Source organism: Pomacea canaliculata, linkage group LG9 (genome assembly GCF_003073045.1).
Source record: "Pomacea canaliculata isolate SZHN2017 linkage group LG9, ASM307304v1, whole genome shotgun sequence".
Taxonomy (NCBI): Eukaryota; Metazoa; Mollusca; class Gastropoda; order Architaenioglossa; family Ampullariidae; genus Pomacea; species Pomacea canaliculata.
The window spans coordinates 10700689-10725852 of NC_037598.1; the positions used below are offsets into that span (position 1 = coordinate 10700689).

The following is a 25164-nucleotide window of genomic DNA, read 5'->3' on the forward strand; positions in this document are numbered from 1 at the left end:
ATCGCTCGATGAGCCTATTATATATACATGTACTTAAATTATAGTCATTGTGATTTTCTTTTTTTTTTTTTTTGATTGTCCAGATGGTATTCCCAGAATTATTTACAGGAATGAACTGATTTTTGTTTTAACTTAGCTTTTTTGGACGATGTGAAATTGCTGTATTAATTCGACCCTGAGCCTTGTGGTCTGGTATTTGAAGTGTGCGATATAGAAGACGAATACGTAGCGAGACATTTTACAAGGGGACTGTATCCAGGAGGAAAGGGGGAGGGGGCGACGGAAATAAGCCGCCATTTTCAAAAGCTGAAAAGGGTTGGTCCTGTGGATGTGGTGAACGTGAAATTATGACCATCATGTAAACTTCGTTGTAATGAACTCCTGTAAACCTGGATTACCCAAGCCTGTGTGGTTTAAGGGAAAGTTGCAACATGGATTCAAAAAATATTTTCAAGTAAGGAAGAATTTAACATTTTCCCGATTAACAACTTTTAAAGGAAAGGGAGGGGCATGGAGTTTTCTTTTATGACTTGATTAGTGTAAAATGACTTGCGTAACATACTTAATACTAAATTCCAACTAAAAGCTTAAGTAGCTTTAAAGCTATATTCGTCTTAGACCTTTTTATTGTTCAATTTGTACATCAGACTAATATCCGGTCTGACAGACGACGGTTATGTCATTGCATTAAGGAAGTCAATAGTAATAATCATTATAATTTAAAAGGGAATCTATGAAAGAGGCATAAAAAATGATCAAATTAGCTTGTATTTGCATGGTGTAGTATTTTTATTGTTGTCGTACTACTTCTAACGGCTGGGATAATGTAATTTACAGCCATTGTGCCATTAGTAATACATGTACTTACATTCTCAGAATTGGTAAACTGTGCAACATTTCCACTGGTTTGTATCCTATTGTTCAACAGAATATCAAGATTGAGTTTTCTGTCCCCTCAAGCTTCTGATTCTTTTCTTTAAACTTTTATTACAAAAAAATCAGTTATTTTCAAAATTAAAAATTTATGTTCATAAACATTACTCCTAAAACCCCCTTCCCACCATCCTAGTCCTTTTTCACACCCAGCTCTCCTTTATCATGATACTCTCAGTTTTTTTAATTTGATTCTCTATTGCGTTTTCTGTACTTGTTCTTATGCATCATTAGTACTGATTATTCTTTCTTAGTTCATGTATTATTTGTTTTCCTGTCTCTCGTGTGCTGTCCATGCCTCGTTCTTGTTTTGAGGGGCTAAGAGCATGCTCATTAGGAGTGTGAGTATGAGCTTTAGAAATTTAACATTTATTATCATTATATGGTCACAGGCATAAAATTTCAATTCAACCACAGCCCTCAGTTGATTTGACCTCTGAGTACAGAAGTTACTAAAATAATTATCAATAACAGATATATATACAGTGTTCCCTCGCTACTTCGCAGTTCATCTATCGCAGATTCACTACTTTGCGGTTTTTTTGAGTGAAGTATCGATCAATACTTCCGCGCTGGGAATTATCGTTCTACATAATACCATAGATATTTCAACAGGAAAAAGACGAAAAAATTTAGCTATATTAGTATTTCTATTAAAATATCATGGTAATTTTGTAGATAGTCAGACGAAAGAAATATTTGTGTATGAGAATTCCATTGCTATGCGTAAGCAACAAGCCATGATTGGTATCTCCCATCTCGCATCAGACCTCTGCAATCTGGCTAAGGAACTGCAAGAACGATTACAAGAATGGGACGATAATATGGTTCGATCTGTTACATTTTGCAACATGGTTGAAGACATCATGGCCCCCTACAATGTGCTCTTCAATGAGAAAAAGAAGCAACGGCGGCAACTGCCGATAACGATGTTTTTTTCGGCCTCGTCAAAAACAGCCATCAATTCCTGCTGCTGCTACACCTTCAGAAACCACCGAAGAAGTAAAGGGGTGCCCCAGAAAACGGCAACACTGTCTGAAGAGGTGTAAATCTTCGTAATGAGTACAGTTATAATTTTTTACACTTAAGTGTAATTGTACTGTATTAATACCATGATTAATATATTACTTTACACTAACATGATATTGTTTTACATATATATATATTATTGCATGTATGTCCCTAATTCATGGAAATTCGTTTATTGCGTCTGGTCTTGGAACCTATCCCCCGCGATAAACGAGGGAACACTGTATATATGTAATAAAAACTGCCCTTTCGGCCAAGACAGTATGGAAGACAAAGAACATTTTGTTACAACTTACTTTGTCTAGCCTATGTCAGTATCAGGGCAAAGTATCTTGTACCTTTGTTAAACAGCAGGTTTCAGCAGCCTACGTTTGTATTGCTGTCTCTTGCAGAAACAAATACTGTAAGAAATATTGCAATGTATATATTGTCTTTGCACAAAGGATGCGTAGCGAGCTGATAATTGATAACGGGAACATTGGAAATCCCCTGTAGTGTGACCTTATTTTGTTAGACCCACAAGCTTGACCTTAAAATGTTAAGTATGCTGAGCTGATGGCCTACTAGTACAACAAGTTTGTAGGGGGATTGTGTTTGTGTGTAAATGGGTGAAGATGTGAGTGCATCAAAATATTTACAGAGAAAGACTCCTGCTGACAAGAGTGATTGTGTTGAGGTTGATATACCTTTATGTTGTGCGTAACACACTATCTTCAGTTGAGTCCATGACCACAGTTTGAATGACAATGCTATGAACACTTGGATTAGACCTGATTGCATGTGTGTTCGTATGTATTATGTGTGAAAATAAGCTGAGTGGTAGTAATGATATGCACCAACCCTCCAACCAAGGCAGAAATCATCAAAGCCATCAAGTCCTTGAATTCTGGCAGGGCAGCAGGCCCAGATGGCATTCCTGCTGAGGCACTCAAGGCAGACCCAACAGCTGCAGCAAAGATGCTACACCCCCTGCGGCAGAAAATTTGGGAACAGGAGCAAGTTCCAGCAGACTGGAAGATTGGCTATCTAGTAAAGCTACCAAAAAAAAGGCAACCTGATACAGCAACTGGTGTGGGATTACGCAATTGTCCATCCTGGAGAGACTGAAGAATGCCCTAGACAAGAGACTGAGGCAAGAACAGGTAGACTTTTGGCAGGGTAAATCATGCACAGACCATATCACTACACTACGAAATATTGAATAGTCCATTGAATGGCAGTCACCACTCTACATGGCATTTGTGGATTTTGATAAGACTTTTGACTCCGTAGACAGGGAAACCATCTGGAAGTTGATGTAGCACTACAGATTTCTATCAAAGTTCATTGCCATCATTAGCAACTGTATGAGGACTCGACGTGCCAGGTGATCCATAACAGAAAGCTGACTGACCCCTTCGAGTGAGGCAAGGTTGTATGCTCTTGCCAGCAACCTTCCTGATCATTGTAGACTAGATCATGAGAAGAACAACCTCTAAAAGTGACACAGGTTACCCAAAGATGTTCGGATTATAACGTTATGGTTCTGTTGAAGTTCACACGCTCTGACACTTAGTGTCAGCACCATTACCTTCTGCCAGCTCTAGGATGTGAGATGTGCCTCAGACTACCTTTGCCATTAGTCACACTTGTTTGAAATTCACAAAGCTTAATGCGTTTCCGCATCGGTTGTCAGACAGTCTGTTGGTAATAGTCGAGTTGGCAACCGATCGAGTCATTTGGTGACCGAAATAAGGTGATAACCCTGTAAGAAAACTATGAAACTGGTTTACGGTGTGCAGGAGCCATTAATGGCCTTGCTTCATACTTTGCATCATACGCCCAATGTATGTGTATGTACAGCGCGTTGTGTACTGCAAAAGGTGCGGGGTTTACAGGTGCTTCATGTGGAATCTCGCACTAACTGCGAGGCAGTGCTTTTAGTTAAGCATTTGATCCCCAGCATTAGTCGCGTCTAATCCTGCTTAAGCTTTGTTGAGTGCTTTTAGCGATCAAAAGAAACGAACTGCCGCCTAGTTCTTACAGCGACCCCAACCCCCATTGTTCATTTGGCCTATTTAGGAGGTTAAAAAAATACACTTAAACTCAACGACGATAAAACCGAAGCCCTCATATATTCGAGAAGAAGAAATCATTGCTTGTCAGTCCACCAAATCACATCAAGGTGGGAAAAAACCAATATCACTTTTGCGTCATCCGTCAGTCTGAGATTCATTGTCACTGCAGACATGACCCTTGATAAACAAATTACAACTGTCTGTCAGTCTGCCTGTTATGATAGACAAGTTACAGCTATCTGTCAGTCTGCCTATTGTGAGATTAGCTGGCTACCCATCTTCTCTCCTATTCAGTACACACTGTGTGTCTTAATTTCTTTGCAGGTCCTGCCCTATTTCTCGGAACTTTTCACCTACAAATCAGCCAGACAGCTAGGCTCTTCGTCTAATTTAAATTATTCATGTCACCAGAAAACAACATACGGCCAATGATTTTTAATTACTGTGCATCAAAACAATGGGAGCCAGGTGACGACTATTGAATCATTTGAGTGTGCACTTAAAACACACCTCTTCCTTCAGCATTGCTCCTAACAGCAGTCCACTCAATGCTAGTCCATCTTCAACCACCACCTTTATCCCTCCTTTTATTTCGTCTATTGGCTTCTTCCCTGCTTGTCTTCTTCTGCAGAATCACGATACACGAGATTTTTATGGCCTGATTCCTCTCTGCGTTTTCTATGTTTGTCTTTTATTAGTCACGAGTACTGTTGTTTATCCTTCCTTCCTTTCTTTGTTGCCCACGTCTAGTTCTTGTCTCAAGCACCAGGAGCTCACTCCTTACGAGCACGAGTATGCGCTATATAAATCACGCGTTTATTATTATTGTAAATCACTAACGCACTTGTGTGTCTAAGACGCTTGACCTCCAGCTTTCAACGAAAATTTAACAAAGTTTACTATCAAGCGGCATAATGCGTTACGATTTGTTGTATTTCCTCAGATTAATAGGGAACTAGTGAACTACAAAGTGAGGTTTGTTTTAATCGTCCAGATTGTCGGGGAAAGAGGAAAATACAGTTTAAATGTTTGAACTCGGTCCTGAATCCCGTGAACAAAGACTTCGCGTTGATAAAGGGAAACCGGTATACCCAGTTTACTTCCCAACTCTCTCTGCTTGCATTTGGGGAGGGAACTTTTTCCCCCTTTGGCCAGAGTGATCCCAACGCGACGGTACATACCGCTTGTGACACCTGTCAACAACGAGGACAGGAAAGACGTTACTCAAAGACGAGCGAGCTGCGGCCTGGGACGCGTTTCCTCAGCAACAAAAGCAGCGTCAGTCAAGGGGTAACTGTCATCACATCGTCAACACTCTTCACTCCTCCAGTCCTAACTCAGGAACTGGCGATTAATGTAGAGTGGAGTGAGGGTGAGGGTTGAACTAATAGTTGGGACCCGATGTCAACTATGTAATTTGGCACCTTAGTCACAATCACAATTCGTCTGCGCTAATCTTTTTTTTTTTTTTTTCTGACTACCCCGTGGAAACACATCTGAACTGGTCCTTACTTCTGACAGCAGGCTTTTTTTTACCTGAGCAATTATGGGAGTATGAGTTTGCTAAAGAAGCAAATTTTTTAGTATCCTAAAGGAAAAAGTTTTACAAAGTCGCTTTTGAATCATTTCAATGCGTTGCTCGAGCGATAAGACGACGACAATGTTTCAGCGGTTTGGATTGAACCGCCAGAATTCGACGTGTACACAAGTTTTCATTTGCAATCTGTATTTCCTCGTGTACAGTATCGTGGTCTTTTTTTGTGAAAAGAATTTCTGCTGGCTCAGTGATCAGCGGTCGTCTCTTAACAATTTCATCATATTTTAAATGATTTTAGTTTTAAAATTGTGTTCACCGCATTTAGGACCCTTTTTATAAGACTTTTAACTAAACACAAGTTAAGGCGTAAATTGTTTAAGATTACAAATGTGTGGTCTGCTCCCAGATCATGGCCCTAAGCTAAAGTCAAATGAAATTGTTAATTTTATTAAGTTCAAGTTGATAAGTTACATAACAGACCACCTGCAAAGCTTTAAAACCCGGCTGATTGCGCAAATTACCGTGTTGACCTGGTCACTTGGATCCCTGGGTTGGCCTTTGTTAAGGAAACGCGGCTCAGGATGAGCTCAGGATGTAATTAAGTGACATTTTCACTTCCACGGCTGCGGCTGCCCCGAGGCAAGTCAACGGTGCGTAACGTTAGGCAATGGGACAAGTAGGTTAGTTCATGAAGTCCTTGTTTTACGCCCTGCGCCCCGGCTGGACAGTCTTCTCGAAGTACTTGGCGAGGACATCGCTTGAACTTTACCTCGTGTAGTCAAAACGATTGTTAACCTTGTGTTTCTTAAAGTGTGTGGCTATAACATCCCTTGTGCTCGGACGTTGCTACATCCGTATTGTCCTTGTTCTCTCGGCAATCGGGGGAACTTCGTCACAGACATGGAGGCTGACGAAGATGTCGCCCTGTCGTCGAAACTGCAAAAGCTAACGCACAGGTATCACCATCGCTATTATCGAAACTAGCAAAGCTAACAGGGTATTAACAGTTGCCAGTTTTCCGCTACGGAAACCTCGGCCTGTATACGCAGCAAGTAGAATCAAGTTTCGGTAAACGCATTCTTATGTCAGTCATGCGGAACATTTTTTTTTCGGGAAGGGAGTTGTTATCCCACGGTTTTTTTTTTTTTTTTTTTCACCCCTTAAGAATGTATTTTTTTTTCTGTATTTAAACCAATAATGTAAGGCAAACGCACGCTCAGTACAGTGTCATTGAAAAGAGACGGGCTTGTGGTTCGTCAGCTTTATGGCTTATAAAGATGTGCTTATAGGTAACTAGGGAAACTGCCATGGGCTGGAAGGGTAGGTGGTAGGAGAGAAAGGAAAAAAACATACGAGAATTACCCATCTCAAGTTATTTTAGTGAATGTATTAGTTTTAAGCCGTTTAATAAGTTTCCCATTAAAAGAAATGCCTGTAACTGTAAAATAATCATAGTTGTAGTTTTATATGTCCCGATAGTTAAATATCATGTGGAAGTCTTTACATGACGGTTGTGTCCAAACTGGGTCAAACGTTCGTCCTGACTTATCTCGTTAAGAACTGTCTTCAGTGGGAGCTAATGAAAACGATGTCAGGATTTGTTTTTATATTTTTCCCTTCATTGTCCAGGGGTTTCCTTTTGAAAAAAAAACCCCACGCATTATATGGAGGCCTACGTGGTGTGTTCCCACTTAAAAAAAGTTATATGGGCTGCCGTGTATCACGTGATGGACTATTAGTCAATACCTCAAGCAGTCTCAGTTTTGCTGTATCTGTTCAACGGCTTCTTTAACTTTCGACGAGGTCAAAACCTTTGGGGTGCTGGTGACAGTATCGTGGGTTTGGTGGTGGTGGTGGGGGTAACAGATAAAACCTCATTTCCCTCTCGGCCATTCTCCCACCCTCGCTTGAACAAATCCAGCTAAAATGGCGGTGCTTTTCTTGGGTGGCGTACCTGCGACCTGTAGAATGTGAACGTGCAACAGGTAGCTGCTGGGGTATAGCCCAGCGTTTTATCTCCTAGGACAGGGGTGGGCAAACTTTTTTGTTGCGAGGGCCGCATTGCTGGGTCATGACTAGTCCGAGGGCCGCACCTTGTAATTGAATACAAAAACGACGTAAAATCGCCAAATTGTTAACAAACGCATTTATTTAATAATGAGCACATGAAATATGTAACACTGTAGGATTAAATATAAAACCAGAATGAACAATTAAGCACACACAATTTAATGAGAAAAACGTTTTTGAATACAATTTTGCTGAACAATTCTTTTAAAATTTGGCTCAAAATTACTGGTAGATACTCTCATAACTGACTGCAAGTTTACATCTGAAAGCAATGACATGTTCTTTGACTTGTTTATATTCATGCAGGAAAAACTTTGCTCACAGATGTAACTTGAACCAAATATTGAAAATAGTTGGGCAGCAAACACTCTTAAACAAGGAAATGATTTGTTGGAGAGGCACTTATAAAACTCAACCAGTGACAGGGAATAAAACCTTTCCTTCAATGCATGATCTGATTGAAGGTGTATCAGTTCAAGTTGTAATTCATCAGGTGCATCATCAACATGAACGTCTGGTCACCTTACCTAACGGCGCGTCTACATCCCCCCTCCCCTGTCTGGTCATGACCTTCCTAAGTTGGTCAGGCCGCTTTGTAACTCAGGTGTAACAAAGGGTCCACTGGCGAGACAGTTCAAGGCCGGCCATTACGTACGCAGCAGGCGTGGGAAGGGACTAAGCGTAACTTGTTTTCGGTAATATTTTTTGTGTGTTGCCAAAGAGCTTCTGCGGGCCGCAGAGAACCACTTGGCGGGCCGCATGCGGCCCGCGGGCCGCTATTTGCCCACCCCTGTCCTAGGACGTAGGGCAGTCGAGAACAGGAAACTGGTCATTCTTGGTAGTCGATACGCTATCGTCCAAGATTACGCGAACAGCGAATCATACATTGATGAATTTTTGTTTTATTGTTTGTTTGCTTTTTTTTTTGGGGGGGGGGGGTAGGATGTGGAGGGGGTTAGAATGTCGCGCAAAAGGAAAATAAAGATTTGTCAAAATGTTGAGATTTACGGGGTAGTGCTCGCCCCTAATATTGCTCCACGCCAGACAAATTAATTCTTATTGATTCTTAACCTGTTTGATGTTGGTCTGGGTTGACTGCAGTTAACAAGAAGCAAATTAAAGTGCGAAGGCGCCACAAGTTAAGCACAGCAGTGAGTTTTAAGTGACCTTTTATGGAGGCATTGTTTTATACAGGCAGTAATTACAGCAATTAGTTTTGTTCCAAACAGGGTACCAGAACTGAAGCATAATACAAGGCGACTGTCGTGGCAGTCAGCAATGGAAAATCCGATCCTGGTGAGTCAGCAAGGCATAGTGCATCAACGCTTATCTTACTATCAGTTCCCACCACAACCACTTTTCTTGTTGTGCGTAAACATTGTGTGTGGGTGTGTGAGTTCGTGCGCGTCTAGTAAAGAGTATGTGTGTGTGGGGGGTATGATTTGCCAAAACAATGCTTCTATTTTAAGCATTCGAGCCTCTTATGTGAACCCTGTCTACGTGCATAATACATGAATCAGCTTAAGAGTGTGACTCATAGACGTGCACTATGTGAAATTATACTAAAAGCATGACTTTCTTCTGTTGCAGCGAAAGCGCAAACGGAAAGATGAGGATGCCACTAGTGTTCAGAGCCTGGATGTCGGGTCCAACACCAAGGTAATGCTTTGTTACATTCTTTAAAGGCAGTTCTGTAATACTAGCGGGTTTGTCGAGGGGACAGGGTCTTCAGATGCGATGAGGGTACTCAGTGTGTGTGCGTGAGAGAGAAACGACAAATATTTACGACTGAGGGTAATTAACAGAATAAGCGAAAATAGAATACCAACGAACTACGCTTTTTTGTATTCAGTGGTTTAGAGGAAAGTGCTAGCTGGTCTGAGGATCATATTTAACATACAACTTGTAATTGGCGGACATGCCAGATTATTTCAATATTTCGCAAACATCGATTTAGAAGACAGGAATGGCACCTAGAATGTAGAGCTCCTCTCACACGAGGCCGCGAAATGTAGGATTTTGTGACGTGGACAAGGCCGATCAATGTCTCGGCGGCCCTCGATCTAGAAACTGAGAACGCAGACGTCACCACGTTTTCCATCCCTTGTCTGGCTCGCTTGCATCCTTAACCTTTGCCGTGGTGGTGAACTTGTTGGGTGAAACGTGGCCGTTCTTTGCCGTGGACTCAGAAAACAAGACTCGGCACTCACAAGTCGATCGCTCGTTTCAGTCGCACTCGTGGCCTTCCCAGTAACGCAATGGCTGGTGAGCGGCGAAGCACCGTTTTAGATAACCCGATTTAGGTGAGCTGCGAGTGGTCGTTTTTTCATTAACCCTCTAGACCACCACCACCACCACCCCACCACACACACCGACAGAGGGTATAGAGATAAAAATGTCCTGTAGGCGGATGGTCAAAAAAGCCAGCAATTTCGATGCAGTAAAACGTGTTTGCTGTTCTCCCCCACATTATTGGAATGTCACACCCCACGCCTGGTAGATTTTATGAGAAACCTGTTCCTAAAGGTGGGGGAGTGGAGGATAAGGGCGGGGGTGACGAGGCATCAATGGAGGCGACCAGAGGGAAAGAAGGGAGGATTGCTGCGTGAAGAGAAGAGTAGGTTGGGGACGGGTAGAACGAGCGAGGCAGACCGCTCTGGTATTGATCAGAGCTTTGGTAGTGGTGGTGGTTGTGGTGGTGGGAGGGATGCTTTCTGGTTTTTAAAAAAAAGTGAGCCATGGAGTTTGCGTCTTCAGTACGTCCTCCGTGCTCCACATATCGGGTGGGCAGGCTAACATCGATTTTTCTGCCCACCATCAGTCTGGGAGTGGGCGGTGCTCCAAGAGGCATCACTCCCCTGTGTCTGTCCAAAATTCTGCTCCAGTCACTGGGGTAGGGTGTTGGTGTTCGCCATCGTTGGGCTAGCTGCTTTCGGATCGGATATTCGAATACCGCAGTTGCCTTGCTGAGCACCGCGACTGCTCAAACATCGCGTTGTCAGAAGCGACGACGCTGGGGTTCTGAGTACCTCAGTAATGACGGGCTTCGCGGCACGGAGTTAGTTCTTGCAAGTGCATGCTGATCGTGATAGAAGCTTTGTCACGGTCATGTGTTAATAGAGACTTTTTATTTACAGCTTTTTTTTTCTCTCTCTCCTTTCTGGCTGCAGGTGCGTTTAGCCAGTGGTAAGGCTCATGTAACGAAATTGTATTTAAAAAAATGTAATTTTTCTTGGCTGTTCCTTTTTTTCTGGTATATTAGTCATCATTGTAGCCTCGTAGTTCACATCGGCTTTTGGTGTGTTATTTTTCTGATTGTCGTACTAGAAAAGGGCTCTTTCAGAGGGTTGCTGTGTGATGCCAGTGGGGAATTAGGCCCTGTCCTTTCTCTCCACTCCCCTTGCCCAGTCTCTCCCCGTAATCCTGGTTCATTCATGAATTCAGTGTGTGGTCGATGTCACTACGCACTCCTGGCATCACAGATACGTTGGGTCATATCTTTTATATGGAAAGCTGCTGGAGTGCAGGAAAATACATTTTCTTCTTTAAGATAACGTAAAGATGACCTGTCTCTGTAACACACACACGCTATCGATTAGCAAATAGGTTCACTACGCGGCCGCTCCTTCCAGCAGTGTTTGGGGGAGAGGAGGAGTTGAGGGCGAATGAATGCGTGGGAGGAATTTTAAAGAACGGAGGAAGAAAGGCGGGGTTTGTGTTGTCAGGGGAGGCGGGAAAGGGTAAGTTCTGGACGATCCAAATCGGCAGGTCATCTCAGTGACAGTCCACTCTCAGAAAGTAAGTGGCAATAGCGGCACCAGCAGCAGCAACCGCCGCCGACACGCAGGGGAGTGGGGGTGGGTGTTGATGTAGGAGGTTGAAAGTGCTTCCGGTGGCGGACTGGCTGGATGTGGAAGCAGCGAGGCCTCGGCGGACACCGTGAGATGACTGTGTCACCGAGGCCGTCTCCCCAAAGATCTACAATCAAGCGAAAATGGCAGGGTGCGCCCAGTCTTAACTGACCTCGACGCGCCGACCGCCAAGGACTTCCTCCAGTGGGTTGCGCTGTCAGCACGTCACACTCGGAGAGACCTCCACAGTAAACGACGCGCGCCATAGTGGGCATCACTGAGCCAAAAAAAAAATAAATAAATAAGACACCTGATGAATGTGCTGTGTTCTTGACGGAGGGAACTGTGCCTGGAGTGGAAGCTGCTTGCTTGACTTTTTCTGGTTTCGTGGACACCCGGTCTCTTTCACACTTCCCATTTTCTCTCTCTCTTTGGACCTGCCGTTGACGTGGCCCTATTGGCAGCCTTGTCTTGATCGACGGCCCGGAGAATATGTGCTCCGATTTGTTCGAGAAGAGTCCCGAGTGTTCAGCGCTAGGACTTAAAAAAGAGGATTGGAAAACAGCGTTGGCAGGAAGGATCAGTGCCCACGCCTGTGCCTTCTGCGTGAACCATGGCAGAGAGGCACTGCAGGTCTTGCCCTCCTTTCTTGCCTTCTTGCCAGTGGCCTCATGCTGCTGCTTCCCAGTGTCCTCTTGGGTAAAACTTTTTTTTAAGTGAAACCTTTGTCCTTCTTTCATTTTTCATTCTTTCCTTTTGCCTCCTTTCACTTTTTTTTAACCTTTGTTTCTTTCAGTTTAAACGTCTTCTATGGGAGGGCATATCATCACATGTTAGATCAGCACTAAAGTAGACAATGATTACACGACCACTGTTATGCACTGCCATGATATTGAATGCGAAATTTGTGTAGATGATGATGAGTGAAAACAACTCTGTGGAAACCACAGAGATTACTTGAGTAGATCTGTGGTGGTTCTGTTATAGGGGTGTGGGTGGGTGTGTGTATGTTTTATGTGTGATCATGCAGTCCATGTACTCTGTGATCTGCTTCAGATTATTTGAGGTTACAGTGTTCTAGATGATGCTGTTGTCATTTTATTTTTAATTTATGAATTATATAATGAGGACTAATATTAGTTATAGTTTGTGTAGTACACTAATTATGATATTACCGTGAGTCTGTAGACACTTGATCGCATAAGTAGTGCCTTGCTTTTTTTTCCTTTTTTTTTTTTTTTTTTACAAACTTCATTGTGTTTTTTTGAAGCAACTAGTTTTAAATTTTTCATTTGGCATTATCTTTAGGGCTGTGTTTCTTTATTTTCTTTGATGTAGAGTAAAAAGTCGAGGCGTTCAATACTCCGTGTGTCTTCTTCATTGGTCAATCTTCTTTCACCATCCAAACCTCAAAAGGTAATTAGTGCTTTCTTCATTCACTTCCTTAATTGCAGTTTCTTTTTTTTTTTTCTTTTATAGTTTTTTAGTTGCATGTGTGTGTTTTTGAAGATTTATGTTGAAATGTGATACAGAAGGAGAACACAGCATGTTACTTAGCAATCATTGCCCATTTTTACTGGAAGAGGTTCAGAATAAATTCTTTCACAAAATTGCTATCAAGGGACTGTCAAGCCTGGCAGCACAGTTTTGAAAAATGAAAGAAGATCATGTGATCATTTAGCTGTTTCAACTCATCCAGGAAGATCCTATTGTCACTTCTCATTAAAGACATCATGTATCATGTCTGTTGTTGTAGCGAAACAGCTCCGGGTTCAAAATGCCAAACTCACCAGCAGCCAAACAGTGCATATCTCCATACAAAATTCCATCACCTTCCCCCGCTCAGCGTCGACTGACCCGAACTTGGAGTGACATGATGGCTGGGGGAAGTAGTGTGGCCAGCATGACTCCACAAGACATCAAACGGCAAGAGGTGAGAACAGTCATCATTGCAACTAGGTTTCTGGCTTTTTTTTTTTTTTTTTTTTTAAAGTTAGCCAAAGCCTTTGCATCTTTAGCGCATCCTCAGTGCTCCCCATATTTTAACATTTGTTTTTCTTTGTTCATTTGATTTTTATATGGCTGTCCTTTCCTCTTATGACTCTTTTTAAGGTACTATTGATGCTTAAAATTGAATATTCTCATTTATGTATCATTGACTGTTTATTTCTCACATCGTGGCACTTTGTGTCACAATGTTCTCCACTCAGTCAGTTGGTAAATGAGAGTAGGAAATTTATTGATTATGTCTGGATTTCAGGCCATCTATGAACTGTACCAGGGGGAGATTGATATTGTTGAGGACCTTAACAATGTGAAAAAGGTGAGCATTTTGCCATCTTCATTTGAATGGCTTCTTTTGATGAATGTGGACGAGCAAATGAAAACTGGCTGCTGACTCATTGGCTAATGTCACACAGTATAAATATTAATTCTTTTTACAGTGTCTAATATTTTACACAATTTCTTGGTAGATGCCACCTGACTTCATTTAGCTAGTCTAGGTTATTATTTACCTTTCTCACAATTTTCAAGTTAAGTTTTGTTTTTGTAACAGCTCTATCGAGACAGCATGCTAACGCTACATCTCTGTACTGCTGGGGAGCTTAGCCAAATCTTTGGCCCTATAGATGATTTGCTTCCAGTTCATGAAGGTGGGTTCTAATTCCTAATACTAATTTAAGAATGAAGTTATTTATGTGGATATGATGGGTGAATATTTAAAGCTTATATTTAATCAACAATGAAAAGGTTTATTGAGAACATAAAATAATTGCTTTCACTACTTTGCAGATCTGGCTCAGAGATTACAAAGACAGCGACAAACAGATGGCACAATGCAAGGTGTTGGTCAGCAGATTCTGCAATGGGTATGTTCAGATAGTTGCATATTCGATCATCCAGCATCAGACATTCATAGATGCAGATTTGATTACTGAGCTTCAGACATTCAAATTGAGGATTCTGTCGGTCACAATGGTTATTATAGGTTACATTGAGACTATTCAATAATCAGCTTTTCTAGATCAAAATGTAAGCAGTGGAAATAGTAGTGTATGACTGCTCTCTTTCTCAATCTTGTGTGAATGTGTCAGTTAATGTGACTGTTTATGTATATGGAGTGTATTATTTTACTGCAGAATTAAAATAAGTTTCTGTGCTTTATTTTTCTTTCAGGTGCCAAAACTTGTGGTGTACACTAACTTTTGTGCAAACCAGGTGTTTGGGAAAGCATTACTTGATGAAAAACGCAGTGATCCTGCCATTGATGACTTTCTACGGCGGTGTCAGGAATCACCCTTCAGTCGGAAACTAGACCTGTGGGGACTCTTAGGTCAGTCTCATTTACACCTCTTGACTGATGCATTAAAGTATGTTGCAGGAACGTGTGGTAACATTAGATGAATCAGCACAGTTTATATTAACAATGACAACAACAGACTACTATGGTAGGTAAGAATTTTCCTTCAGCTTTGAGAAAGATGGTTTCACAAACCTACGCTATATAATAAAGCGATAGATGTAATGTGTGGAAGTGTTATGCAGTAACAGAAGAATAATAGCCTCCATAAGCACAGTGTGTGAGAGCTGGTGTGCATCCATCATGCGTGTTATCTTGTCTGGATATATAAATGTGGGTCTTTATTTCAGATGGAGCAAGAGGGCGGTTTATAAAATATCCTTTGCTGATCAAGAGTATTTTGAAGGAGGTGAGATTTCTTCTCATTTCTCCACTGTCTGCTGTACCTTTCTATGTTTAAGTGTGTCACAGTATTCTAGCTACTGTTAAATGATAATGTGTGGTTTAAGTGGGTGAACTAGTTCCTGTTCTTCAGCTAGCCTGTGTGCATGCTTAAACTTCATCATTGGAACTGGAAATAAGCCATTTACCAAAAAATGTGTACCATATTAATGAATGACATTGATCTGTTCCAGACACCACATGATAATGAAGATGCACCACTATTAAAACAAGCAGTGAGTATCTATTTTATTATTATGATGCCCTGCCAGCTTTCTTCAAAACATATTCGGTATTAGTAGACAGTCCCTAAAAAACAAAGTCTGTCAAATTTTCTTGTTTCTGAAATATCACATGATGCAATAAAAACCATTTCTTGAACCTTAACCCATGCTACATTCTTTCAGCTGGAGCAGCTGGACCTAATAATTCAAACTGCCGACACATGTACTGGAGAAGCTGAGTGTAGTTTTTACAAGTCACGCCTGGTGTACATCTATGATGAACAGGTCAGTACCTTGGAATCTAGCAGGATGTGATGCATATGTATGCTGTGGCTGTAGAATTTGTCCACATAACTACAGAAAACATATTAACAGGTCTAAAATGTCCATTTAAATTTTGCAAAGATGACCAGGATTTTATATGTGCCTTGTAGACAGTTTTTATAATTTAAGACTTGCAAGTGTGTGAAATAACCTTTTTTCATAGGTCTTCAAATTTTAAAAAATCATGTTCTTATAATACAGAGAGTTCCTGAAATCGAGGAGTCTAAAGTTCTTATGTGCCATGGACACTTGCGGAACAACAAAGGCAGTGTAAGTTTCTTTGTTTTTGGCTTGCTAAAATATACACGCCATCATGTACATTCCAGCCCTAGAGTTTACCTCATTACAGAACATAGTTTGAATGGTAGGAATCCTGTTTCCTTTAGACAGTTTTTTTTATATTTATTTCATCCTATCTAACTTCTGTGTGAAACAACTTATAGGATGTGGCTATTTATTGATATTAGGGAGGTAGAGGGAAAAGAAGCAGTTATTAGTAGCAGAATTTGTCAACAAACAACAACAAATGAGTAGACCATTATTTGCTAGGTTTACTTAAGTTTTCTTTTTTTTTTTTTTTTTTTTTTTTAAGGCTGTTTGTGCCTGCATACATGGATTTGACAAGCAAAAGGTTTTAGATGCCATTTAGAGCATCATTTGTGCAGTACGTGTGCATGTATATCCCTGATACATTAGGGAGTTGATGTTTCATTGATACATGTATACGCATAAGCCTAATGTCTATTTGCGTGCACACATTACCAGTCAGTAACTATTGATGTTGCAGAAGTTACAGCTGTTCCTGTTTGAGAAAGTAGCTGTGGTGACCCGTCCCAGCAGTCAAGGTCCACAGGTGTACCGTCAGCCTATACCTGTTACTCACCTTGTTGTTGAGGACCTTCCTGATGGAGAGATTAAGATTGGCTCATTCCGAAATGCATTTGGACCTGGCCAAACAGGTGAGAAATCTCAGTTAGTTTTTTTATTTATAAAATTGCAAGGAAAATAAAAGATTTATGCATGCTGAAGCTTTCTTTTGACTCACTTTGATCAATGGTGGTCAAAAGATCTATTATTTGATTTTACTTGCTGTTCAGATTTGATGTCCAAAGAGATTTCTTTTCATTACTTGAATCTCTTTTTTAAGTTTTTGGTTACATTCATAATATGATTAATATCACTTGAGAAGCACAATAATGTTGCATATATCGCCAAGTATTTGCAAGTAAATATGACTAAATCATTTTTGTTTTTATTTTCCAGCCAAGAATGTTTTGAGGGTATCCTTTACAGACAGTAAGATGGGTCAGTCCCATACCTTAATGGCCAATGATGAGCATGACAAACGACAGTGGATGCAGAGTTTTCAAGCAGTGACATCACACATTGTCAAAGTAGGACTGAGCATAGACCGTGATAAAAAGTGAGAGATCAAGAATGTTGAATTGTGATGTCAGCTGGACTTCCTTCAAGCATGTTGATTCCCATGTGTGACACGAGGATAGAATGTAGCACAGGGGAGACACCTGAAACTTTTGGAAGCAGCACAGGCTAACTGGATACATCAGTCATGCCACAGATATGGATGTACATGTATCTGGAGAAAAACTGTCTTCCTGCAGAAATAAGACACCATTTATGAATACCTATTGATATTAGGGTTTCAAGTGATGCTGGGGGAAAAGTTCTGGATCATTACCATGCATATCTTACATGGAGAATTTCAACAGCAATGCATGTATTTTAAAAATCAGATTTACAGCTTTTATTCGTGGTGTGAATGCAAGTAGACAATCTCTGTGGGGGTGAAAAGACATCCTTGATTTTGTTAATTTAATTTAGATAACACAAATGTTCAAGAATTGTATGCCTATTCAATACACACAGTATAGTGTATAGAGTATAGCACCCTCGCTGACAGCATAATGCCATTCAGCCAGGACTGCCTAGTCTCATGCTTAACATCAGCTATGCATATCAGCTTCTCTTACAGTGGAGGTGGGCAGTACTAAACTTTACAGTCAGCCCTCAGTATTCACAGGGTTAGGGGGGTACAGGCTTCCCCCTCCCACCTCCCCCAAATGTGGAAACTCCATCAAAATATTAGCCACCCCTCCCTTTAATGATAATATTGGAAACACAAAGAAAGAAAAACAATGTACCATGTATACTGTACTGCAACAGTATGTCTTATAGATTTATTCAACAATATAAGCAGTTATGTGGCATCCTAAGAGCGCATAGTCTGTATTTCCAAAGTAATTCCTAATGCTGGAACTTTTAACAAAATTTAACTTTTATAATTAATGTGTATATATGTATATTTATGGATGTAAATGATAAAAGTATAGTAAAAATACATATATTTTATGCATTTCTTACCAATTTTTAAAGTTTTCTTTATATTTTCTAGTCTATGCCATCTACAACTTACTGCAGTATAGTGCAAAAACAAACTTTTTATTGATGGCAGACCTGCAAATAATCTAAACAACATAAGTGATAACCACAAATACTGAGGGTTGACTGTACAGGGTTTTAGTATGCTTGTGCCAGAAAGAGATCTGGAATCTAACTTGTACTCTTTGCTGAAGAGAATGAACTGTGCGTATCCACTATCATTTGAAAGGCCTTTCTAGTGTTAAGTCAACTTCTGCTACACTACTCAGTCAACGAAGCATGTTTTCAGTTTGTTTGGTGGTTGTAGGACTTTACAACACCACAAGATTAGAACATCATGTTTGGATCATCATGAGACCAAAGAATTCTAGACCGAGGTACAAAATGTTTCCTGAGGGTTGGGGGTGAGGGAGAGCTAGAAAGTGTGAATGGATGGAAGGATGTATTTGTGATGTGCATGTGTATATATACACAGTTCTTGAGTGCCAAAGGAAGAGAATCATTTGAAAGCACAATAAGCAGGACTGCTAATGTTGTGCTTTTGAGAAGTTACACATCTGTATTAGTTTGGATTTGCAGACTGAAGCTAATCGGATCAAAAAAGTTTTTCAAAGTAAGCTTTCTTTTTTTCTCAAATTATGTTTTCAAATCCTATGTTGTTTGCATACATGTGTCTGCAGCAAGAGTTGTTTCCAACCAGAAAGTTTGAGCTTGGTTTTTTGTTAGATTCAGATTTGCCATAGTCAGTTTCTGTTTTTTTCTGCTCATTTCTCATAAATGTGTAACTTGTGTGGCTGACACATCCATGTCACTGAGGTGGTTTTGTCATACAAGAGATAATATGCCTGCATGTGTGTTGATGTATGTGGGGCTTTTGACTATGCAATACTCAAGTTTTGTTGGCATATTAAAAAGTGCTATGACCAAAGATGCTTGGATATCTGCTGATATTTGTTCACAAGAATTTAAGCCGCTGTACGTTGCATCTGTCTTTTGTCATGAAGGTAAGCCAAGCCGAACTCCATCTTCCTGTCAACATATTTTCATTTTTCATAAGAATGAACAATATATTGCAGAAAATAGCTGCAATATCTGATTATTTTCATATTGATAGTTTTTCATTTAGACATGAATGATGCCAATATTTTTTGTTATTTGTTATGTTTCTTAATTGCTTCTTTAAACTGTTTATTATCCTGAACCTTTTTTTTATAAGTTCTGATTCATGGTCTTCCTGGCTACTGAGGCAAAAATGAAATCGTTTTAAATCGCATACTTTAGACCAAATGGAAATGAGCAGTCTGTCACTATTAGTAGAAAAGTGCACTTACTCAAAAACATACATGCGTGCTAACAAACTACATTTTATTCACCATTCCTCAGCACTGCAAAGAAGCAGATGTAGCTGCAGTCTACCTTCACTGTATTTGCACAGCTGATTTCAGGGTTTGTTTTACAATGATCAAAGATTTTTAACATTATTTATAGCATGGAAACTTTTATCTTCATTACTTCCTCTCTGCTGTCAAGTTTGATAGAGCGAGTCAAAGCAAATTTGAGTGGTGCAAACATGATGACCCCCTCCAACCTACACTCTTAATTGTCATTTTAATTTCTTTTCCAGCATGTCTATGTTTTATCTGCATCATAGTGATTCCACATAGGAGCCTAAGGCTCAAAGCTGGCTACATGGCTATATGTTTGTCAAACACAGCCAACACTTCAGTAAAGTTTTGTTCTTAAATTAGTTGCTCACAAAAGAAAACTGTAAAATTTTCAGCAGCCAGAGCTCACCTGTCTACATTCCTTATTTTTTCACACCATGTTTGAGTCTATAACAAGATATTAAGCATATATTCATTGTTAACTCGGCTCATTTACAGAGCTCATAAAGAGTCAAAAACCATGTTTTCTTCAGCAGAATAGTCGGAGCTCTTATTTACTTCCTCTGCAGACATATTTAGTCAGCTGTGTACTTCTTTCCAAAATATTGATATGGAGAACTATCAATGTAGCTTTTGTTTCCATGTAAAATTGCGACATGGTTATATGCAAATTCTGTACTACCAAGAACCAGAAGTGCATCTTTCCCTATCTGAACTAATAGCTTATAAAGATTTTTATGTTGAGTGCCTTAGGACAATTTTCAAAAAAAAATCCATGTTGGCTACACAGTTTGTCTGCTGCTTGGATATGGAATTAAAGTGCCCTTGTTCTATTGGGTGTTAAGAGCTAGATTTTAAAGCAGAGACTCTATGGTTGCTTTGAAAAAATTACAAATAACTCATATTTTGCAGTCTGTTTTTCAAATGTATTTCCAGAAATTTATTGGTCACACCAGTCATTTTCTTAGGTACTCATCTGAGGTAGGAATTGATGACCACTATGAAACCTTCCTGTTACTTCCTGCAGTGATATTTAGTGTGGGACAACATGTAATTTAGTTTCATGCGCTATGTCATTTTGAGTAAACATTATACTGTAAATATTCTGAAGATAAAAGCACATTGACCAAGCTTCTTTCCAAAAATGTGCTCAGTGATATGCAGCTCTTATCTAGTCTCACCTTAGCTACAACATTGCCACTTTCTCTCCACAAGTCATCACATAACAGTAAGAGTGCCTTGAGTTTCTGTAACTGTGTCAGCTAAGAAGACTTGTGTACATGTACTTCCATGTCATATTTCACTCCTATTAACTTAAATTGCCAAGAATACATGGCCAGGTTATAGTTGATTTCTTATCCCAGAAAGACCCCTGCCACCTTACCCCCCAAAGAAACCACCATCTTGAGCTTTGCAGGCAGCAAGCCTTCTTTCATTTAACTAATTCTTACAACTGTTCATCCAGTCATAAAGTCTCATGATTTGAACCCTGCTATAGTAATATGTATTTTTTGGCCTTTCTTCATCAGATTAGTGCAACATAAGCTATCTTCATAATTGTGTAATATTTTATGCGAAGAGCGAGCTGCATCTAAAGGCATATCCCCTTCCAGCCAGTTTTTGTTTCTTTTCCTTAGAAAAGACTTTTGGGTGGTTTTTTTTAACCATGCAGTTCCCAAAGTGTACTTTTTTCTCTCCATTCACTTACATTGTGGCTTTTTATAGCTAATGAATGACGATTTCATCTTGTAACATGCAAGTTGACTGGCCTAATGTACTGTTCATATATTGCATGCTTAGATTAACCATGCCTTATTCTGCCAGTAGCAACAGGTGCAATGTCATAGTTATGGAGTATACTCTTATTATGCAAGTCGTTTCTAGTTCTTGTTGACGAACTGAGAGAGTGTGTGTTTGAGCGAGGGAGAGAGTGTGTGCGAGAGATTCATTCAAAACTGTGTTTTTAAGAGATGTTCTGTAAACAACGCACAAGTTCAAAATAATTTTTAAAACTTTAATCATTGTAAAATTGTATTTGTAGTCATAAATCATCTGTTTTCAGCACACAACTTTGAAATAATATTTTAAATTATCATTGTAAGTGATATATCCATAGTAACATACTGTACAACATGATATGCACATTTTGTATCCCCATGTCTAGCAGTGACTATTATTAGGCATAGTAAAATATCTCAGAACCATTGCACTTCGTTGTTTTCGCAAGATTAAGCTTGTTTAGTGTGATGTCATCAGTAACTTTTTTTTTCTCACCAATGATTTTACTTCCCTCATCTAGCTATCAAATGTATGTCTCTTTCCTCCACAAACTTTTGTCTTCTTGCTTTTAAGTAATGTTTTTGATACAAACGATTTGCTAAAATTTCCTTCAAGTACAAAAACTTTAAAGTGCACAATATATAAAAGTAAAGTGCTAGTGGGGTGCAATTTTTTTGTTGTTGTCACGATTGGGTTCAATTCTCTGAGCATGATATAAAAGTATAATTATTACAAAGACTAGCTAATAATTGAAGACTGAAGATGATGGGGAAATTTGTCTTCTATTATTGCTACTCTCATTGGACCAAGAGACCTAGGCATTTTTGGAAAGGAGAAAGCCACAAAATCTATGAATTGTCTCACTGAAATTTTTTTCCACATGAATGTGAATTTAACAATAATGACAGTTAAAATCATTGGCAATGACAAAGCAGGAGAAAACAAGGGGATACCATATTTTAACTCCCATTCCTTTATTATTGTTTTTCACACACTGTCTCCACCAAAATTACAGCACAACTTTTTAAAACATCAGACAATAATTTATTTACTTTTCTTCAATTCAGAAAGCATTCTTACCATCACATCATATATATGTCACATGGAATTGAATCATTTGCAAACTGTAAATATGCTTAAATTTGATCTAACCCTTTTATGTTATACAGCAAGTGCTAAAACTGCTTAGCCTATTAGCTGTGAGAGTATCAAAGTGGACATATTTTTTTCAGTGAGCAAATGATTCATAAACTTACTCTTAAACTTCTAAAAAAAAAAAAAAATTGATGTCGCAGTTATTATATGGGTAATGGAGTTGTTTGATCAGGGACATACTGTTACAAATACAATGGAAAGCATAATAAAGATGCCTGGAATCCCAGCATGTGGCAGGGCTCTATACTTTTTGTTACCATAGTAATACAGACATGGAGGCTGATGGAAACAGCTGTATGCTGTTTACACGGGATTTTTTCCCCACATGCTTTAAATTTAAGGCATCTTTATCGTCTAAAAGTAAGTTTGAGCTAGTGACTTCAATCCAATTATAGGATCTGTATGCAAATCATGATCATAGAGACATTTGTGATGATTATGATAATTTTTGTAACATCATTTCTGGCTCTCATCCTGAAACAATGTGAAACAAAATTAGAAAGTTATCACTTCAAGTTTTTCTGATTATAACCTGTCAAATTCCTTAAGCTATGGGTTCATGCTCATCTTTCCATTAAAAGTTGCACAGATATTGAAGTGGCAGTCATAACCTGCATAATGTTGACAGTTTAATTACAGCTCTAAAAATGTACTTATTTTGTGATTTCTGCAGAAAATTATGATAGAGGGCAAGCGGCCAGCCAGAAGCAGTCCATTTAAAAAGATTATTAATTTTTTTTTCAACATCTGCAAAATGTCGTAAGTTGGGTTGAGCAATAGTGATGATTTATGTAGCAAAATATGTCCATGAAAAATGTTTGGGTTGTAACTAAGCCAGGGTCGATATCAGGTCTTAATAAAGAGGTAACATAAAAGTTGCATTGTTGAGTAGTTCTTGGCTAAGCCACCCATGTGCTGCAAAGTATTTCTCCCTTGGTTCAATAAGGTTTCGGAATAATAATAAAATCACTTATCTAGCTCGATTTTTCAAAGGGTGGCGAGCTCAATGTCACTGTTATTAAGTATTGCAAGTACTTATATCTTAAAAAGAAAAGGGCGGTACCAAAAAAAATAAATAAATAAACATAATGAGTATAGCATTGTGGATTTCACACAAGGAAAAATAGGAACTGTGATCTGCTTGATAACAAAAGTTCCAATCACAGATATTCACTAGTGAAAGGTAGTGCAAACACTATCCTGAATATTCCAGTAAAGGGGGACATGTTTGGTACAAAGTAGGCTGTTCTGACACAAATATTGAACATTTTGGTGTGTGCTACTTGGTCAGATAGGAGTGTCTCGTGAAAATGACATTGCTTTTGATAATTTCCATATCATTCATCCTTGCCATGTTCCACAAGAAATTGTCTTCATTAAAACCAAATTCAAAGAAGCATGATCACATTACCTATAATCTAAACAAATATATCAGATAAAGAAAATGATTGTCACAGGCACTTTGACAATGAACTAAGTTCTCCTGAACATAACAATGACACAAAACCTACAGAAAGAAATGTCTCATGCAATAATAAACCCTAATAATCTAACTGGACCACAAGAATGCTACATTATTACCAAAACACCTAAGTACAACTTCGATGCATGGGGATTTGTGCACCAAAACACGTCACAACTCTAAATGCACACACTTCTCAGACACTCTTAATCCATGGATGGATTAAACTGATAGAATGTGATAGTATGGCCTAAGGCAGACCTGGGCAAACGCCGGCCCGCGGGCCGGATCCGGCCCGCCTCCTGTCTCTGACCGGCCCGCCCGCTGGCCGCTCACCAGTATATATACTATATATACAGTATTGGACAAAAATGAGTTAACTATATTAGTCCGGCCCTCTAGAACCATTCCAGTTTCTCATCCGGCCCCTTGGGAAAATTAATTGCCCACCCCTGGCCTAAGGAATGACAAGGGACATTAATGCTGAACGATCAAAATGTCTCACCAGATCAAAAGCCACACACTTTTATTTTACAAAGATAACAAAGTACCAAACCTTGAAAAACATGCAACTGAATCAGCACTTAATATAAACTAGCACAAAATTTTAATTAAGAATGATGCAAATTTATGATGCACAATTAAAAGTAAAGAAAAAGAAGTTTCTGCAAGTGATTTTTTTTTTGGATAAGCTTTAAAACCCACATGTTTATTGGACGCAAGTACATCCAGCATACCTGTTGGACATAACCTCTCATAATAATAATAATTATAGAATTTACACAGCACACGTTCCTGGGGATGATTTCAAAGTGCTGTGCATGGGGACTGGATCATGAAGACTTCCACCGACAGTGAGAGGAGAGGGATCAGATGGACCATGACTATGACAGCAACAACAACGCTGGAAGACTTGGACTTTGCTGATGACATTGCCCTGCTGTCACACCGCCACCAAGACATGCAGGAAAAAACAAAGGCCTTCTCAGAAACAGCTGGAAACCTTGGCTTGAAGGTCAGCACAAAGAAATCGAAAAGTATGAGAGTGAACGCCAGAGTCCAAGACGGCATCAAACTAAATGGAGAAGAGATTGAGGAAGTTGACAGTTTCACCTATCTTGGGTCCAAAATGTCAAACACCGGGGATGCGGAGGTGGAGATTCGAGCCCGACTGGCGAAAGCCAGCCAGGCCTTTGCCTCACTCAGGAGCACATGG

The 25164-nt window shown here is 39.7% G+C and overlaps 1 protein-coding gene across 3 annotated transcripts; it reads left to right on the forward strand.

Annotated features, from left to right (window-relative positions):
- Positions 1–255: 255 nt before the first annotated feature.
- Positions 256–23361, forward strand: LOC112571598 (neuroepithelial cell-transforming gene 1 protein-like). 3 transcript variants are annotated; one of them, XM_025250711.1, is made up of 15 exons: positions 256–454; positions 8856–8922; positions 9217–9285; positions 12816–12893; positions 13234–13410; positions 13738–13800; positions 14035–14131; positions 14271–14347; positions 14655–14811; positions 15129–15187; positions 15414–15455; positions 15627–15728; positions 15969–16037; positions 16555–16726; positions 17031–23361. In XM_025250711.1, the coding sequence occupies exons 1-15, from the start codon at positions 432–434 to the stop codon at positions 17192–17194; spliced, it is 1416 nt and encodes a 471-aa protein (XP_025106496.1). In that variant the 5' UTR covers positions 256–431; the 3' UTR covers positions 17195–23361. The 3 variants fall into 3 exon arrangements, with proteins under 3 accessions (XP_025106496.1, XP_025106495.1, XP_025106494.1); XM_025250710.1 differs by lacking the exon at positions 256–454 and adding an exon at positions 5977–6512; XM_025250709.1 differs by lacking the exons at positions 256–454; positions 8856–8922; positions 9217–9285 and adding an exon at positions 10876–12176.
- Positions 23362–25164: the final 1803 nt, after the last annotated feature.

What these genes read in the sequence shown, in the direction of transcription:
- LOC112571598 (XM_025250709.1), top strand. Translation starts at nt 11,970, where the DNA reads ATGTGCTCCGATTTGTTCGAGAAGAGTCCCGAGTGTTCAGCGCTAGGA. An exon ending in GTCAGCAGATTCTGCAATGG is followed by an intron (nt 14,348 to 14,654) that starts GTATGTTCAGAT and finishes TTTTTCTTTCAG; the next exon opens with GTGCCAAAACTTGTGGTGTA. An exon ending in TCAAGAGTATTTTGAAGGAG is followed by an intron (nt 15,188 to 15,413) that starts GTGAGATTTCTT and finishes GATCTGTTCCAG; the next exon opens with ACACCACATGATAATGAAGA.